The sequence below is a fragment of the Homalodisca vitripennis genome, chromosome X (genome assembly GCF_021130785.1).
Source record: "Homalodisca vitripennis isolate AUS2020 chromosome X, UT_GWSS_2.1, whole genome shotgun sequence".
NCBI classification, from domain to species: Eukaryota; Metazoa; Arthropoda; class Insecta; order Hemiptera; family Cicadellidae; genus Homalodisca; species Homalodisca vitripennis.
In genome coordinates, this window is record NC_060215.1 from 147,452,501 (window position 1) to 147,470,723 (window position 18,223).

Below are 18,223 nucleotides of genomic sequence, written 5' to 3' on the forward strand. Positions count from 1 at the left end.
GAGGAGGCGGGTCTTGGAGCAAGTACATCTGTGGGGCCTGGTCCGGGGTCGGGTGGATGACGCGTACTGTTTGGGGACCCTCAGCTATCACGTACCGAACTTTAACAGCAGAAAACAAGTTTTTGTTTAATTTACCTCACTCACGCACAGTGATGCGATCGTCTTTTCCTCTGTTGCGGATGATGAGGGGTTATAACGCAATGCTTTTGGGTGGATCCGATATTGATGTTCACTTTGACAGTTTGAATATCTTTAAAGAGAAATGCATTTCATTAATTTTGTATACCAGTCCTTTATAGTATATTTTTCCTTGCACAATTTCTTAAATTCAAGCTACATGTATTAAATGTTGATTTATTATTAATTTATTAATTAAAATTCCATTAATTTATTAAACTAATTTCCTGATATTGTCATTACCATATACTGTATTTGTTATTTATCTGAATGTGTATTATTTATTGTTTATTTATTTATAATAATGCCTATGTAACGTTTAGAATAATATGCATTTATAGTTATTTTGCTTATAAATATTCCAGTGATACAATGGATATGGGACTTGGACTCAAACCACCTATTTAACATTTTGATTTGTTTGTACTGCTATAATGTAATTGGGCGTATTTCCTGTTTTATAGCATGAAAATAAAATAAAACAATAAAATAGCTGTTCTATCTTCGAGTGATTCATACGGATATGACCCTAGGATAATTAACATGTTCCTGACTCAGTTAAAATATGTAAAAACATGTTCAAATAATGTAAGTTTTCCTAGCTTAATCTCAAATAGTGCTTTAAATGAAACTTCTAGTAGGCAATGAAAGTTCTAGTATTTTTTATGATATGGATTTAATATTTCTAATTGTATCTCAATATTCAGAGGGAAATTTCATAAACAATAAATGGTTTTCATATAATTCTGGAGAAAAATAATATTCAAATGAACATTGCATTCATGTGGATTAAATTTTTGTTCTAAATTCCATCAAAGATTATAAATCAGTAGTTATAGTTACTGCAGGGAAGAGTGCTTAAGTCGAGGAGGTTCTTGTATTATGCTTAAAAATGAGTTTGAGTTTCTTCAGAGAAAAGATTTTTGTAATTTTAATTCTACATACGTATTTGAAGCCTTATATCTAGAACTACCTTTTTAAATTGCATAATAATTTCTTTATACAGAATTCCTCTAGACTCCAACATCTTAGAATTTATGAGTAGGTTGGAATCACTCTTAGAATCTTTACTAAACAAAAGTCGTAATATATATACGACTTTTGTATATATATATATATATATATATATATATATATATATATATATATATAAATTTATGACAAATTTACAATAATAAAATCAGTAACTGTCTTGTCCTGTTTATCGTAACATGAGTCAACACTAAAGCAAATTCTAAAAACAGTTACCTGTTTTAATGTAGCAGGTGTTCAAACTGTTCACCTTCGGCTGTTTGACAGTGTGCTAGACGTGTGTAAAAACTTGAGACATGATAGGGGTTTGTATTTGAAAATGTTTAGTTGCCCCCCTTTACCCCCCTTTAGAAAAGGGGGCCAAAATTTTCAACAACTTTAAAAATTAAAAAAAATATGTTATAATAGGTAGGGTCAAGGTTTCACATAGATATCTCGGGCCGTTTAAATTATATCCAGGTGTGCCAGGACATAAAACTCACTCTGTATATATATATATATATATATATATATATATATATATATATATATATATGTATATATTACAGATATATATCGCAGTTGACTTAAATGTTAATCTGATAGTGCGTAGTAATAATTCAAAGAAAGAGTCTCAAATAAAAGAATGTATACGATTACTTGATACTTATGGTTACCTACCTTGTTTCTCAGAATCAACTAGAGTAACTGAGAATTCTAAAACTTGTATTAATAACAGTTTAATAAATAAATATATTTAAAAAAACCCATTTGTAAAGGAACATTGAATTAAGAATACCTCACCATAATGCAACTTTTATTAACATAAATAACAAAATCATTCAAGCGAGAAACAAAAAAGAAATAGTTAATAGTTTTTTGGGGTTAATTTAATAAATTTTTGAAATATACTTTGCTTTAAAATGTTATAGCAAAAAAAAGGAAATAACAAAAAGAAAAGTTGCTTAACAGAATAAATTAGGATATCAAGTCCAAAAAAGATATTTGCGAATGCTTATGAAAACTTTATTTATAAATCTTATGATAAAAATAAAGCAGTTTGGTCTGTAGTTAAAATTGGACTAGGAGCTAAAAACAAGTTATTCTAAATTGAAAATTGATATTAGAATTATTGAAGACGGCAAAGATATTGCTCAATATTTTAATAATGTTTTTAAACACTGTAACAAATTTAAATGTAAAATCAAAAACAGCTGATGCTATTAAATTGATTGAAATGAGTGATAGGACAAATGATACATTTTCTTTTAGACATGTTTCAGTCAGTGAAATTTATAAATCCATAAAATCTTTAAATAACAAAACGTCTGCTGATTGAGATGGAATATCAGTAAATTTGATGAGAAACGTTATAACATATATTTCTTAACCTTTATGTTGTATAATAAATATCTGTTTATCTTTTAGTATTTTTACATAAAATTGTATATACATGTGCTCACTGCACCAACAAGTTTTATATTGCACAGATCAAAAGGACAAGTTCCTAAATTTCCATTAAATTTAATTTTTACAATATTTCTTTCCCCAAAATTATTCAAAATAACTAAGAATGAATATTGACTGGACTCCAGTTAAAAGGTTTACTTCCCCGCAGGTTCGATGACGATTAGCAAGAATGACTCTAAGCACTTTCAAAGACTTTACTAGTTACTGCTTCTACAGATCAACTGAGACGGGAGGTACGGCACGTCTACCTCACCCCACCTCTCAATTTCGTTATCAAACACTCCCATCTGCGATGGGCACCTTGCTAGAAGCCTCTTTTGTACTGTCCAGTCCTTATCATTCTTCTGGGCCTACTCCTTCCACCGGTAATCCAGTTACCCCAGAATTATTATTTAATACAATCGGTACAAGTCTTATACATTTTATCTCAGTTTTTGAATTTTTGTCTGCGCCTTCAGATTGAGAACTGCAACATTGACGCACAGAATACAGACGAACGATAACTTCACGGTCGTCCTTATCACCAACCCTGATGTCGTAGAGAAAAGACATTTCTTCGTGAGCCTCTAGGGCTATATTTCATGGGATTTTTGTAGGTGTTGATAAGTAATTCAGGACACTTTCTTTATATAGATAAGTCTAGATAAACTAATTTGGCTATAAATAATCACATTCCGTCTGTTTGGATTCACTTTCTAAGATATTTACAGTGCAATTGTAGTGTTTGCCTTGTGCCCCAATCAAGAAAATATATACCAATGAAAATCAACTTCGATTATAAAGCGTCTTCTTTCGACTCTTTTCATATACTTTCGATCTAACCAGATTCGATTACCTTATGTACAAACATTCACAGCTTTGTACAATAAGGTAGTTTTTATAACGACATTTAAATAGTATTTCATTTGCATTAGATGGTTTATTGATCATTGGTGCAATCTAAATTAGATTAGATTGAAATTAGATAACAACCTCATGTTTGCAATTGTCATTACACTACTAATCAAGCACTTAACAAAAATTTAATATTTTTTAAATATAAATTTAAACAAATATTTCTGTCTCTTTGATGAAGTTCAGTTGAAAAAGTTAAGTATCAGTTCACTTTATATTACGTGCCATCCTCATAGCACAGTCTGCTGGATACAATCTAAAACATTCCAAAATCAATAACAATTTATAAATGAAATTAAAAGTTTAAATTGGACGAAAATTTAACTCTAAACCATTCTTGAATCCGCCTGAGGACACACAAAACATTTGATTAAAATCGGTTCAGCTGTTTAGGAGGAGCTCAGTGACATACACATGCACAAAAGAATTATATATACATACATACAGTGCTCGATTTCTAGAAATTGAGGTACCGGAACTACAACCTGCCGAGACTTATCCCCCACCCCCTTCTATTATATATCATTCCATCACCACAAAACAGTGTTTGCCTGTGTAAAGAATTAGGTTCTTGAAAGGAAACAAGAAGATTTTATAGAACTCAAACTTCTTTTATTAACATAAATAGCAGTAGAGCAATACAGCATTACTTTTTGTATTCGGATTCTTTTTAAAATATAGTCCAAAACTTTAACTTGTTTTCATCGTATTTCTTTTCTCTTTATCTCTCCTTACTTTTGACAGCTACCGCTGAGTGGTGTCCAGAAACAAGCCAGGTGTCGACGCACACCGGACATATACAATAAAACTTGACTTATTACTTAAGGAAGTGGATTCATCAATTATCAGACCAATTTTTGTCTCATTCTCAATAATTTCACTTACAAATTTTTTTCTTCATTTCCTTACTGATGTGAAAAGCAATGTTGGCACAAGCTTTGTCAGAATGTAAAATGCGACCCATGTTAATCCCGTTAAGTTCTTGCAAATCTATCTCTGTTCCAAAATCATTTAAGGATTGAATTTCTTTAACAACCTTGTACGCCGTTCGAAATATTTTTTCAGTCACTTCTTTTTTCCTGGGAACGCTGGCGCTGTTTCAAGATATTTTTCTCCAATGCTTCGGATCCGTCTTTAGCTTCGGATAAAATTTCATCTGCTGCTTTATGGCCAGCACTCTCTTTGTGGTCATGAATTTTTGTCCTGAATGAAATTTGTTTTTTCTTTTTTTTGTCTCCATAACTGTCTATCTCGCCATTTGCCCATTCTTTTGAAATTTTCATACCTGTTTTTTCTTTACAGATAAGATCCCAACTTCCTTACAAGTCCTACATCCTAACATTTCATTTTTAATAAACAACCAGTTATACCTTTTGCAAAATTCTGTTTTTTTCGAGTTATTCCAACAATCTGGCAAGTTATTGTTGCATTCAATCTGCTGTTCTTTTTCTTTAGGGGGGTTCACATTAATTTCAAATCTGGTTACCTTTTCACTGCTAGAAGATGGTTGTGACGTCGATGAAATCTGTTGTTCATGGTTGTCTGGACATGCAATAGTTCGTTTAAGTCTTTTACTGTCACCCGAAGACGAAAAGTAATCTGTTAATTTTTTGTTCATTTTACTTCACAATAAACACTTCACTAACAAATACAAACACAGAAAAATATGTAACCTCAATGAAGTAACATAATAAATGCAAGAAAACCACGTTTTCGATGGAGAGGCGCATACACATTTGAAACCACTACTACTGAGCAACTGAGCGAATGCGTAATACGACACGTCGACACAGCCAAACGGGCGGGTCTATACGTCGCTGATGGAGGAGAGGAAAAATGTGGGGGGGGGGAAGTTAGTAATCGAGCGAGTCCATATGCCACTGACGGAGAGGGGAGGACGCATGTGGAGGAGGAAAGATTAAGAGGCTTCTGGCGCATTTTAAAAACTGTAGGCACTTCGAGATAGCTTCGTGATACATTTGAATGTTTTATTATTGATTGCGAGGTAAACTATACTAATCATATATTTTAAGAATTTGATGTTCATAATAAATTTGGTAATTAATTCACCAACAAAAAATTTAGTTTTGGTTTCAGTGGCTTTTTGGTACAGATTATTATTATTATTATTTTTTGAAGGTTAGAGGTCCCGGAACGCCGTTCCGCCGCGTTCCGTCTAAAATCGAGCCCTGTATATATATATATATATATATATATATATATATATATATATATATACACATAGAACCAACCCTTCCCACCATAACTGCATTATATTAACTAATTTATTTAGTTAACAACTTTATTTTTATTGGTTTTCATCATAGACATTTACTATATATATATATATATATATATATATATATATATATATATATATATATATATATATAGTAAATGTCTCATATATCATTGTCTCATCATGTGCACAATTGTATACTATGTTTAGAGAGAAATAAGTTTCAATTACTTGTAAAAATATGGTATTTGAGCAATAATACACTTACTCAGACACGCCTCAGCTTTAAGAGCTGAGCGAATCTCGCAAATTTTCTTGTCAATTAAATATTAAGAATATCAGGACTACACATAGGATATAGAAAATTAAATGTCTCAGAGATAACACATCCAGTACCTGTCGGAGATCTGAGTAGAATCCAGGGAGTATAGTTTTATAGTATAGTTTCAAGAAATGTCAAATCTTAAATGAAGAAGAGATACTCTGGAATAGTAACTATAAGGACTAATAATAATTGCTTTATAATGTACAATAATTTGTTACAAATACCTCTAAATCAGAAGCTAATGGAGTGCCATAGAAAAGTTGTATAAGTTGATCAAAGTTCTTAGACGCAGTCAGCCAGGAGAGATAATCCCGCTCATGTTTCAGGTAGCGAGTGAGAGCAAAGGCTATTGTAAAGTTCACCATCTCGGCCCGTGCCAGTTGAAATACATCATCTATCAACTGGCTCCTAGATAGAGCTGGTATCAGTGAATAGTTTCTAATCAGCTGATCCGTCAACAGCTCCCAGTTTCTGGTGTTGTAGTTCACTCTGTATCTGCCTGCCAACAACAAAAACTTTATAATTATCTCTACAGTCAATCACCTGATCCGTCAACAGCTCCTAGTTTCTGGTGTTGTTCACTCTGTATCAGCCTACCAACAACAAAAACTGTATAATTATCTCTACAGGCAATCACCTGATCCGTCAACAGCTCCCAGTTTCTGGTGTTGTAATTTACTCTGTATCTGCCTGCCAACAGCACAAACTTTATAATTATCTCTACAGTCATTCACCTGATCCGTCAACAGCTCCTAGTTTCTGGTGTTGTTCACTCTGTATCAGCCTACCAACAACACAAACTTTATAATTATCTCTACAGCCAATCACCTGATCCCTCAAAAGCTCCCAGTTTCTTGTTGTAGTTCACTCTGTATCTGCCTGCCAACAACAAAAACTTTATAATTATCTCTACAGCCAATCACCTGATCCCTCAAAAGCTCCCAGTTTCTTGTTGTAGTTCACTCTGTATCTGCCTGCCAACAACAAAAACTTTATAATGATCTTTACAGGCAATCACCTGATCCGTCAACAGCTCCTAGTTTCTGGTGTTGTTCACTCTGTATCAGCCTACCAACAACACAAACTTTACAATTATCTCTACAGCCAATCACCTGATCCCTCAAAAGCTCCCAGTTTCTTGTTGTAGTTCACTCTGTATCTGCCTGCCAACAACAAAAACTTTATAATTATCTCTACAGCCAATCACCTGATCCCTCAAAAGCTCCCAGTTTCTGGTGTTGTTCACTCTGTATCAGCCTACCAACAACAAAAACTGTATAATTATCTCTACAGGCAATCACCTGATCCGTCAACAGCTCCCAGTTTCTGGTGTTGTAATTTACTCTGTATCTGCCTGCCAACAGCACAAACTTTATAATTATCTCTACAGTCATTCACCTGATCCGTCAACAGCTCCCAGTTTCTGGTGTTGTAATTTACTCTGTATCTGCCTGCCAACAGCACAAACTTTATAATTATCTCTACAGTCATTCACCTGATCCGTCAACAGCTCCTAGTTTCTGGTGTTGTTCACTCTGTATCAGCCTGCCAACAACACAAACTTTATAATTATCTCTACAGCCAATCACCTGATCCCTCAAAAGCTCCCAGTTTCTTGTTGTAGTTCACTCTGTATCTGCCTGCCAACAACAAAAACTTTATAATTATCTCTACAGCCAATCACCTGATCCCTCAAAAGCTCCCAGTTTCTTGTTGTAGTTCACTCTGTATCTGCCTGCCAACAGCACAAACCTTATAATGATCTTTACAGGCAATCACCTGATCCGTCAACAGCTCCTAGTTTCTGGTGTTGTTGTTCACTCTGTATCAGCCTACCAACAACACAAACTTTATAATTATCTCTACAGCCAATCACCTGATCCCTCAAAAGCTCCCAGTTTCTTGTTGTAGTTCACTCTGTATCTGCCTGCCAACAACAAAAACTGTATAATTATCTCTACAGGCAATCACCTGATCCGTCAACAGCTCCCAGTTTCTGGTGTTGTAATTTACTCTGTATCTGCCTGCCAACAGCACAAACTTTATAATTATCTCTACAGTCATTCACCTGATCCGTCAACAGCTCCTAGTTTCTGGTGTTGTTGTTCACTCTGTATCAGCCTACCAACAACACAAACTTTATAATTATCTCTACAGCCAATCACCTGATCCCTCAAAAGCTCCCAGTTTCTTGTTGTAGTTCACTCTGTATCTGCCTGCCAACAACAAAAACTGTATAATTATCTCTACAGGCAATCACCTGATCCGTCAACAGCTCCCAGTTTCTGGTGTTGTAATTTACTCTGTATCTGCCTGCCAAACAGCACAAACTTTATAATTATCTCTACAGTCATTCACCTGATCGTCGTCAAGTGCTCCCAGTTTCTGGTGTTGTTCACTCTGTATCAGCCTACCAACAACACAAACTTTATAATTATCTCTACAGCCAATCACCTGATCCCTCAAAAGCTCCCAGTTTCTTGTTGTAGTTCACTCTGTATCAGCCTACCAACAACACAAACTTTATAATTATCTCTACAGCCAATCACCTGATCCCTCAAAAGCTCCCAGTTTCTTGTTGTAGTTCACTCTGTATCTGCCTGCCAACAACAAAAACTGTATAATTATCTCTACAGGCAATCACCTGATCCGTCAACAGCTCCCAGTTTCTGGTGTTGTAATTTACTCTGTATCTGCCTGCCAACAGCACAAACTTTATAATTATCTCTACAGTCATTCACCTGATCCGTCAAGAGCTCCCAGTTTCTGGTGTTGTAATTCACTCTGTATCTGCCTGCCAACAACACAAACTTTATAATTATCGCTTCTGTCAATCAGCTGACGCCTAGTTTTATGTATATCTTATACATTACAGTGTTGATAATAAACATTCTTATTCATACGTATTAAAAGAATTTCTTCATAATCAGGTTGGTCAACAAAATAAATCATAAAAACAGTTTCTCGCCTTACTTAAAAATGCCGCAAATATAGTTTGCTCTGTAAGATCTCTTAAAAAAGTGGTAACTACAAAAAGATTTTCGACTTGTCCATAGAACTTGATTTCTCCTGTATCTGCTCTTAATTTGAATTCAAAACAAAATATTGTGCTACTTTAGATCCATTAACCGTCGGTTATACAAGAGTATAATCTTTAGCTGGGTTCATCAAGTAACTTTGCCGTGTAAGTTTGACTGTATGTAACTTTTATTTAGGATTAATATTTAAACTAACAATTAAATATCAGAATATTTATTATATTAGAACATGATATGATAGAGAATGTTTAAGATCCAATGTGAAGTCATTGTCATGAAGCTATGGTAATTACTTGTTGAGCATCATGGAAACCTCTGAAGTGAAGTACTAAAACTTGAATAAGTTGAAGTTGGTTATTTTATTGATTAACTTAACTAAGAGACGAACTGCAGTTTAAACGCTTCAGATAAAATTTGATAAATATCTAACTTTGGCTAAATACAATATAAAGAATCAAATATTAATATCAACCACTATTCTGTTTCATTTTACAGAAAAATAATATCACACTTTATTATTGGAGTTACCATCTTTAACCCTTTCTGTCCCACTTTAAAAAAATAACAATTACTATTATATTAACCGTTGTAATTGGCTAAAAAAGTTTATTCTGATGTTTTCAGACTTTTTATCATGCCTCCAAGAAAATAAGAGCAAACTATAATCGGTACATGTATACCCCAGTGGGATGTTTAGTTACTCATTTTGGTATATAATTGTGTATGTCATAATGAGTATAAATGAATGAGACTAATTAAATAATAAAAAATAAATTTACGGTCACAGCTGGTTGTAAAATTCCTCAATTAAAGGAAATAAAATAGGTAAATACAAAACCGCTGTCAGTGTCAGTGACTAAAAAAATTAATGTAAACTATATGTGATAGGGAGTAAAGCATACATAACGGTGAGTTGCACTCTTTGCAGTAAGCTTTTGTTGTTTCTCCACATTAGCTGAGATCATTAACACCTCTTTCTTGAGTCACCTTGCAGAAAAAGATGCAAATATTGATCGTAAGTTTGGCTTTCTTACTAGGGTTTTCAAAACTTCTACTCCTCTTCACTGTAGCGTCTGGGTATTCTTTTTACCAATCAGTTGTTCAAGCAAGGGGCTAAATGTGGTAAACAAATTCTTGTTGTAGTCAACTTCTTCATAGATAATAATCGCATTTACCACAGCCACCATCAATAGCTTCTAAAAGACTTTTCACCACCATTTGGTTTACTTACGATCCAAATCATAGACAGCTACTTTAGTATATGATATATCCACATTTTTATTACGTAATTCTAGCATGAGACTGAAGTTGGTCATGCTAGAAGGTTTATACTTCCATATTTTGCTTATCTTAAGACTTGAGTAATGTCTTCTGCATCAGCATTACTCAAAACAATCACTACTTTTAAATCATGCCTCCGAACATCAAAAGTTCCATTTCAATATTTACAAAATTCATCTTCATATTTTCTAAAAAGTGTTCAAACCTCGGCATTGATAAACGTGAAAATATGCATGTTTTAATTGCCTGATTTTATAATTTGTTTATTAGATAGATGATCGATGTTGATGAACCGATCAAAAGCTACTATCATTACCTCTGAAATGTTACCTCCAGTTATAGATACAAGTTTGTTATGACTCTTTCACCAAGATTACCTTCAACGTTCCCTAATTCTTTTCCACAATAAATGTTTATTTCTTTGTTTAAAGTTTGTTATTGACGATGGAAGGTTTGAAATGATAACATGATTTCGGACATCATTATATGTAACATTTCTCTCTTGATAGGTTTCAAAGGCTCATACTGTTTTCGTGAGGATCAGCCTTCGAATTCTGTCATATCCTAGTCTATATTCCATGAGCTTCTCCTGTGAAGATCCATCAAAGACTGGATTAGCATTCACAAATGGCTATCATTTAGATCATTATCATATCAGCAATTTTTTTTGGATTTCACCTGTCATCTTCATGCCCAGATGAATGGATATTATCCAATGATTCTGCTGAAGATACGGCAGTATCAAGGTGTGGTTGGATCCAGGCCGTCGTTGTCATGTACTCGGACTCTCCAGAAGGAAGATATTCCGGATCACCTCCACTATTCACATCAGTAACAATCTGTACTTTCAGATGGAACATCATTTAATACTGTGTCCATCTCACTTGAATGCAAAACGTCACTCGTGATTTTAAAGACTCACTGAGAAAACATTCTGTACCAACCAAGAACTCCACGTCTCACTGAAAATTAAACTCGTATAAATAAGAATAAACTAAAATATGGGCATCACTCACTGTTACCTATATGTACTATTTAAAAGTCAGTTTCAACAGTTTGTTCACTTTTGTTTATTTGAAAACAAGAAGTAAATATCAGCACAGTTTAACAACAACCGACAGCCATGAAAACACCTGAAGAAATAACTCTTTTTCATCAGAGTAAATATTGTAACTGAAAATTAATAATCAAGATCAACTCACAGATTATCTAATGATAAATCATCAATAAGAAAAGTCGATTAATCTTAAAAATATGTTAAATTAGGACACAGAACTATTCAATTGAAACAAACACTTCTTATTACTAAAACCAGAAGAAGTTGAATTACTTCAATGTGCTTTCAGATGAGTTGGGTAGTGGAATTGGGTGAACTCTATGAACGTCACCCATACCAAATGCTCACGTCTGCAAAACTGTCTATTTATAATTTTCAAATTTTAAATATATCTTTTTGTCAATATTGATTTTCTTTTGATCTTTTGTTGGGTCACTGTCTTTATTATCATGGTCATTAGACAATGGACAAAAGACAAAATTCTTTATTCGTAATCTTAGAGATCAGAATGGAGTCACAATACATTAAGATTTTCAATTTGTTTCAAAGTTAACAGATACGTCTTCTTATATATGAGTTTTTATCTTCTGATTGGTAGGTTTTAAAGTCAAGTAATTATTAATGTAAATTTTCTTCTTCACTCCTCCAGTTTAAGAACTCGTTTAGCGAGTAAAAAGGCCGTTCTGTAAGCCATTGTGTCAAGGCTAACTTCAGTCCTTTTCCTTGCAGTGCTTTGAGTTCTTCAGGAAGAAGGTTAAAAAGTATCCTGCCTGCGTAAGAAGGTTTCTTCTCAAAGAGTGCAGTATGTTGTAGTGGAAGGTGGAAGTTGGATGCATGTTGGGTATTGTATGAGTTAATGTCGTGGCCTCGTAGTAGATGTCTGCGTGGACGATGACTTCTCTGATATACAAGCCAATGATTGTTATCACACACTTGCGAGGGAATGCACTCCTAACAGCACTCTCTTGTACCAAGGTTTGAAATTATCCTGACTGCTCTTTTTTGTAATAGTAAGATTTTTCGTAAATTTCCTGCTGTTGAACCCTCCCAGATTACTAGACCGTAACTTAGATGGAACTCAAATAATACTTAATAGGCGGTTCTTGTAATTACATTATCACTGACTTGCATGATCCCTTTTAAGATGTATAAGCACGAGTTCAATTTCTTGGAGAGTTGGTCAATATGATTGTTCCAGGATAAGTTGTTATCTATAATAATTCCAAGGAATTTCGTCTGGCATTCCATTGATACATCAGGTAATCCTGGAGTGTCTTCTTACCTTCTCCCAAAAGCTAATTGTTTAGATTTTTCTGTGCTGACTACTAAGTCATTTTCATGTCAATATTGGTAGGCCATATTTAGCGCAATGTAGGAATTAACTGCCAAGTTATTGGATGATATTTGCCATCTGTGTACATCAGAGGAGTACAATGTCTGCCTAAGTACTGTAGCATGTCATTTGTCAGGAGGAGAAAAAGAATAATTTTGTCAGGTCCCAGTACAGAATCCTGGGGTAAATCTCTGTTAGTAGTCAGAGGGTCTGATCTTGTTTGTAAAACGCCTTTTTGAGTATGTGGAACAGTCTGGCTTCTTCCCTTCAGATAACTTTTGAACCATTATTTGACCGTTCCTTTAAACCCCTGACTGTTCAAGTTTGTAGAGGAATTAATTCATGCCCCAGACAGTCAAAAGCTTTGCTGAATTCCAGCATAATGCTTGTGACCAGATGTTTTCCTTCTAGATCGTCGATAATAAATTCAGCAAGTCGAATAATGGCTGCGTTTGACCTCCCTTTCATGGACCCGTGTTGGTCTTCTGTTAAAAGGATATGTAGTTCACAGTGGCTCATTAATCTTTTCAAGACTATTTTCTCAATGATTTTAGAAAAGGTCAGTAGCAAAATATAGGTCTATAATTGTGCGCCTCTGCATGGCTCCCGCTTTTAAACTTAGGATATACATTACTTTGTTTGAGAGCAGATGGAAAGTGTCCTTGAACAAGAGACAGAATTGTTATTTTAACTAAAGGTTGAATTAATGATTTGATACAGTGTTTTAACATTTTCAATGAAATTTCATCAAGTCCTGCAGATGTTTTAGGTTAGAGGCTTTTGATTATTGCTTCAATATAATGTTAATTAGTGGGGGTTAGATAGCTTAGATCATGATTTGTGGTTTTTGGTTGAACTTAATTTGTTGTTTTGTATTTTGCTGAGTGCTAAGGGTATATTCTGATATATTTTAAAAATATTGATTGAAGGGATTAGATACTGTACAGGGGTTTGTGATAGTTTCTCCTTCTATGTTTAGTGTTGGTTGGGATGATTCTAAGCGTTCATTTTTCCTCTCACTATTTATTACTTGCCACAGCGCTTTTTATTTATTTTCAGCATTAGCTGAATTTGCAGATGCTTGACGTCTGTTTGTTTTAAGCCTGATATCATAGTCTTTTCTTTGCTTTGTTAATTTAAATGTTATCTGCTTGTTTTCCTAAAAGCTCATACCTTTCTAAACATTATACATAGGTCCTTTTAAAATGTTTTGCCTCTTCAGCATTTGGTTATCCTTGTATATTTTAAAACTATCAACAATTATATATCCCATTACAAGAATTGTATGGTTCTCTGCTCTGGTGTCCTCAATTGTTGCTTAAAGGAGACTTAATGCTTCCTCAAGCTGTCCAGTTGGAGTTCTGTAGACACCAAGAAAATATATTTGTGTTTTCCTGAGAGTATTTTAATCATTGCAATCTCACATATAAGTTCTTTATTATTTCCTACATTTACTTGCTGTACAGATGTTCCAAATTCGGTTTTAACATAGATGGCAACAGCTCCTTTTTTATGTTTTTCTCGGCTAAAGTGCGTTTTGAGGCAATATTTTGGTAGCCTAATGTTTTCCATTTGCTCCCTTTTCAACCCATGTTCACTGAGGATGAACATGTCTGGGTCAGTTTCCTCTAAGGAGTGGTTCAGTCTCTTTGTTTTATTACTCATTTCTTACATGTTTTGATGAAGGATGGTGAATTTGTTTGGAAGCATTTTGTTAGTTGTCATGGGGTTTCCTGTTCCTCTGGACGGGATTCTAAAAATTATGATTTATTTGTTCATTATGTGAAGGTTGGTCTAAATTAGAATATGTAATCTTTCCCTCTTTCTTCTTTACTGGACCAGTTAGCTTCGTAATCTGGTCTTGTGTTGTATCATCAGAGGTGAGAAGTGAAGCAGGGAGGGTTGGTGGAGCAGCAGCTGTGGCAGTCGTACTAGTGTTATTGGGTCAGTAACTGTAGTGTTCTTTCATATATTTCATGTATAAAGCTATATTATTGTTATAAAAGTCATTGTAATTATCATCAGTTCTCTTTGACTTTAGCGTTGAGGGAAGGGCTTTTGATTTTTGTGTTCTTCTTTGTCACTATGTTCCTCCGTCAGAGGTATGGGCAGTTTTTGTGTACAGGTTTGGCTGATTCCTGCTGTCAAAGTTTTTGAATTGGTCATCATTGGTTGTCTCGTAAATTTTGAGGTCAGTTTTCTTGACGGGGTTTCCCTGTCTGCCCCACTCAACTGTATTTTTTGTTGTGTCATCAATGCCATCCCTCCAGATTTCAGGAGTTTTACACAAATGAAGATAATCCCTTACTTTATTTAAGACATCAGTGGTATTCTGTATACCATTTGCCTCTAAAAGTCCGTTAGATGTAAATGCTACTCAGGATTTCGCCACTTGCATAGATATACTAAATTGATTTTTTCCTTTGCTTAGTTAAGCTTTTGGGCCTTTAAGTGATCCACAGTATTTTTTACATGGAATTCTTGTAGCAGCAGGTGTAATTAGATTGGTGGCTGGTTTTGTTTATCATCTTTGGCTAGATTATTTATTCCATTAGTTGTTATCATTATTGTTAATCCTCGGTTACAATTTCTTTTATTTTTGTTTCTGTTGCTTTGTTATCGGTGGTAACAACCTTGAATGTTCATCATTGCTGATGCTTAATGCGGTATTTTTATTGTTATTATATTGTAATCATTGCATTAACTACAATTAATTATGCCCCCTGAGGACCCGGGCCCTGGTACAATTGTCCGACAAAACCGGTCTGAGTGCGGGCCTGTGTGTAAATCACGTATGGTACACATCTTATCTTTTCAAGCGGCAGTCCATTGCCGTACGTTATAGGTTTTAAGTACATGTTTATTTATTAACTTTTTTACACCTGATGAAAAAGGTAGATTTTTTAAACATTTCATAACATAAAAAATTATGGCAAATGTTCGAAATACCTTTATTCTTTCATACCACCCATCTTCCATATCAAATGAAGATGATTATGTTACTTTGGAGATCTTCACTTTAATTCCTTGAATATGATGTTACAATCTATGGAAAAATAAATATATATATATATATATATATATATATATATATATATATATATATATATAAGTAGATATGAATTTGGGGTTTCTAGACCACTTTTGGGACAGACAGTAAATCAATAGAAATTCCTGTTTAAAGGACAATAAACGAATCTGTAAAATCAAACAGTAATGGAAAATACTGTTTAAAGGACAATAAACGAATCTGTAAAATCAAACGGTAACTCATGAATGAAAAATTACCGAATCTATAGCTGTTTGCTTCTACTTTCTAGAGCTGTCAAATCAATCTATCGGAAATGTCTGCTACGAATTAACGAAAAATCTTCTATTCTACAAAATTGATAGTAACACATTCTTTATCTTTAATAGTCTTTTTCCCAGTAACAATCAAGTGTAATTTCTCATTTATATTCAATTCTTTAATCTTTTTTTCATCCAAAACAGTCAAAAATCTATTTGGCAAATGTAGTTTGTAATCTTCTAATTCTGCTATGATTGTAAGCCCGAATTTATCTTTCATTTTATCCAATGTCACAATTTTATACTTCTTATTTTCTTCTAATTCCATTAATTTCTTATATTCTTTGAACTTTAAATCACCAACCTCATTTAATTCCTTTAGTAGCTCCATTTAAATAAGGTAAAAATTTCTTAACTATGAATTTGAAAAAGTAATGATTTTTACTAGAATTTGACAGAAATCAGCACAATTTGAAGTCTTAGTTTACAGATTTTTCTATAATAAATAGAAGAATCTATCACTGTTTCAGTAGAAATTGTGCTGATTTCTGTCAAATTCTAGTAAAAATCATTACTTTTTCAAATTCTTAGTTAAGAAATTTTCCCTATTTAAATGGAGAGGAAAAAGGTATCATGTCCATACTGCAAAAAAGATGTTTTTGAACATCATTACACCAGGCATTATAATTCAAAGAATCATCTGAAAAATAAAGATATTTATGAAAAAGAACTAAATTATTTGAGGAATTGGGCTAAAAGAGAATCAAATCGATGGTCACGAAAAGATGTACAATATAGAAAAATTGCGTGAATTAAAGAAAAGCTTTAAGGAAGATAAAAAAGATCTCAATCTATTTAATGATGAAAAATTCAATCAATCGCTGAAAAATTGTCCATAGAAACAAACGATAAAACTAAGTCTGAAATGATCGAAGAAATTGATAAAACTCTTAACGAAAAACCTGAAAATATCATAGATGTAGAAGTTTTATCCTCAATACACGGTCTTTTCAAGCAATACATTTTAACAAACTTGAACGACAATTCCATGTCAATTTACAAATATCTATCAATTATGAGGCCAGAAATTAAAAGTTTAATAGAAAAATTTCAAGAGAATGTTAAAAATATGAAGGGTTATCTCTCTTTGGAATGTGAATATGAAAGAACTTTAGTGAACGGTGAAACACAAACGTGTCCAATGTACTTTACTATAAAAGCAGATGAAATCTTCGATGTAAATGATTTTATCACTAAGCAATTTAATAAATTATCACATCGAGAACAGACAAATCATCCAAATAGGGGTTCAGGATGGACATTTAAACGCTGCATACAACTAGTTTTGAGCCTTAACAAACACGAAATGATGAATGCTGGATCATATATCGATTTACCAAAGAAAATCAAAGATAAAAAAGCTTGTATAAATATCAAAAATAAAGATGATTATTGCTTTATTTATTCTATCCGATGTGCTATTGAAAAACCCGAGACTCATGTCGACAGAGCAAAACAATACGAAAAATTTGTAAATGACGAGATATTTTCAGGTTTCGAATATCCAATGTCCTTAAAAGATATACAATCATTTGAAAAACGAAGTTACAATTCCAAGTATAAGTATCCGAAAATGTAAATAAATATCTACAGTTATGATGAGAAATTTAACATTGTTCCGTTGCAAATTTCAGAAATGTATGACGCCGAGTTAGAAGTTGATTTATTGTATGTAAAACAAGAAGATAAATCTCATTATGTTTTGATAACCGATCTAAATAGATTAGTGAGTTCACAGTTATCTAAACATAAAGAAAGGAAATTTAAGATAAGGTAGAAGATGTTTAAGCCATTTCTACAAATCTGGAGATTTAACAGATCATTTAGAAATTTGCAAACAACATGAAGTTTGTAAGCCAATTATGCCGTTTCCAGGTCAAACAACAACATTTACTAATTATCAAAAGAAATTTTCTCATCCTTACGTTATTTATATGGATTTTGAAAGCATATTAGAGAAGATTCCCACATGCAAAAACAATCCGCAAAAATCGACTACAACCAAGATTCAGAAGCATATTCCTTATGGTTTTACTCTATATTTAGTGTC

At 33.4% G+C, this 18,223-nt stretch overlaps 1 protein-coding gene across 2 annotated transcripts in view; it reads right to left on the reverse strand.

Moving 5' to 3' along the window:
- The window catches only part of LOC124369989 (aminopeptidase Ey-like), a 71,048-nt gene that overhangs the window by 18,953 nt on the left and 33,872 nt on the right, over positions 1-18,223 (reverse strand). For both annotated transcript variants that reach the window (XM_046828246.1, XM_046828244.1), the window contains one exon: positions 6,341-6,615. In XM_046828246.1, coding sequence (XP_046684202.1) covers positions 6,341-6,615 — 275 coding nt within the window. The remainder of the gene's footprint in view (positions 1-6,340; positions 6,616-18,223) is intronic.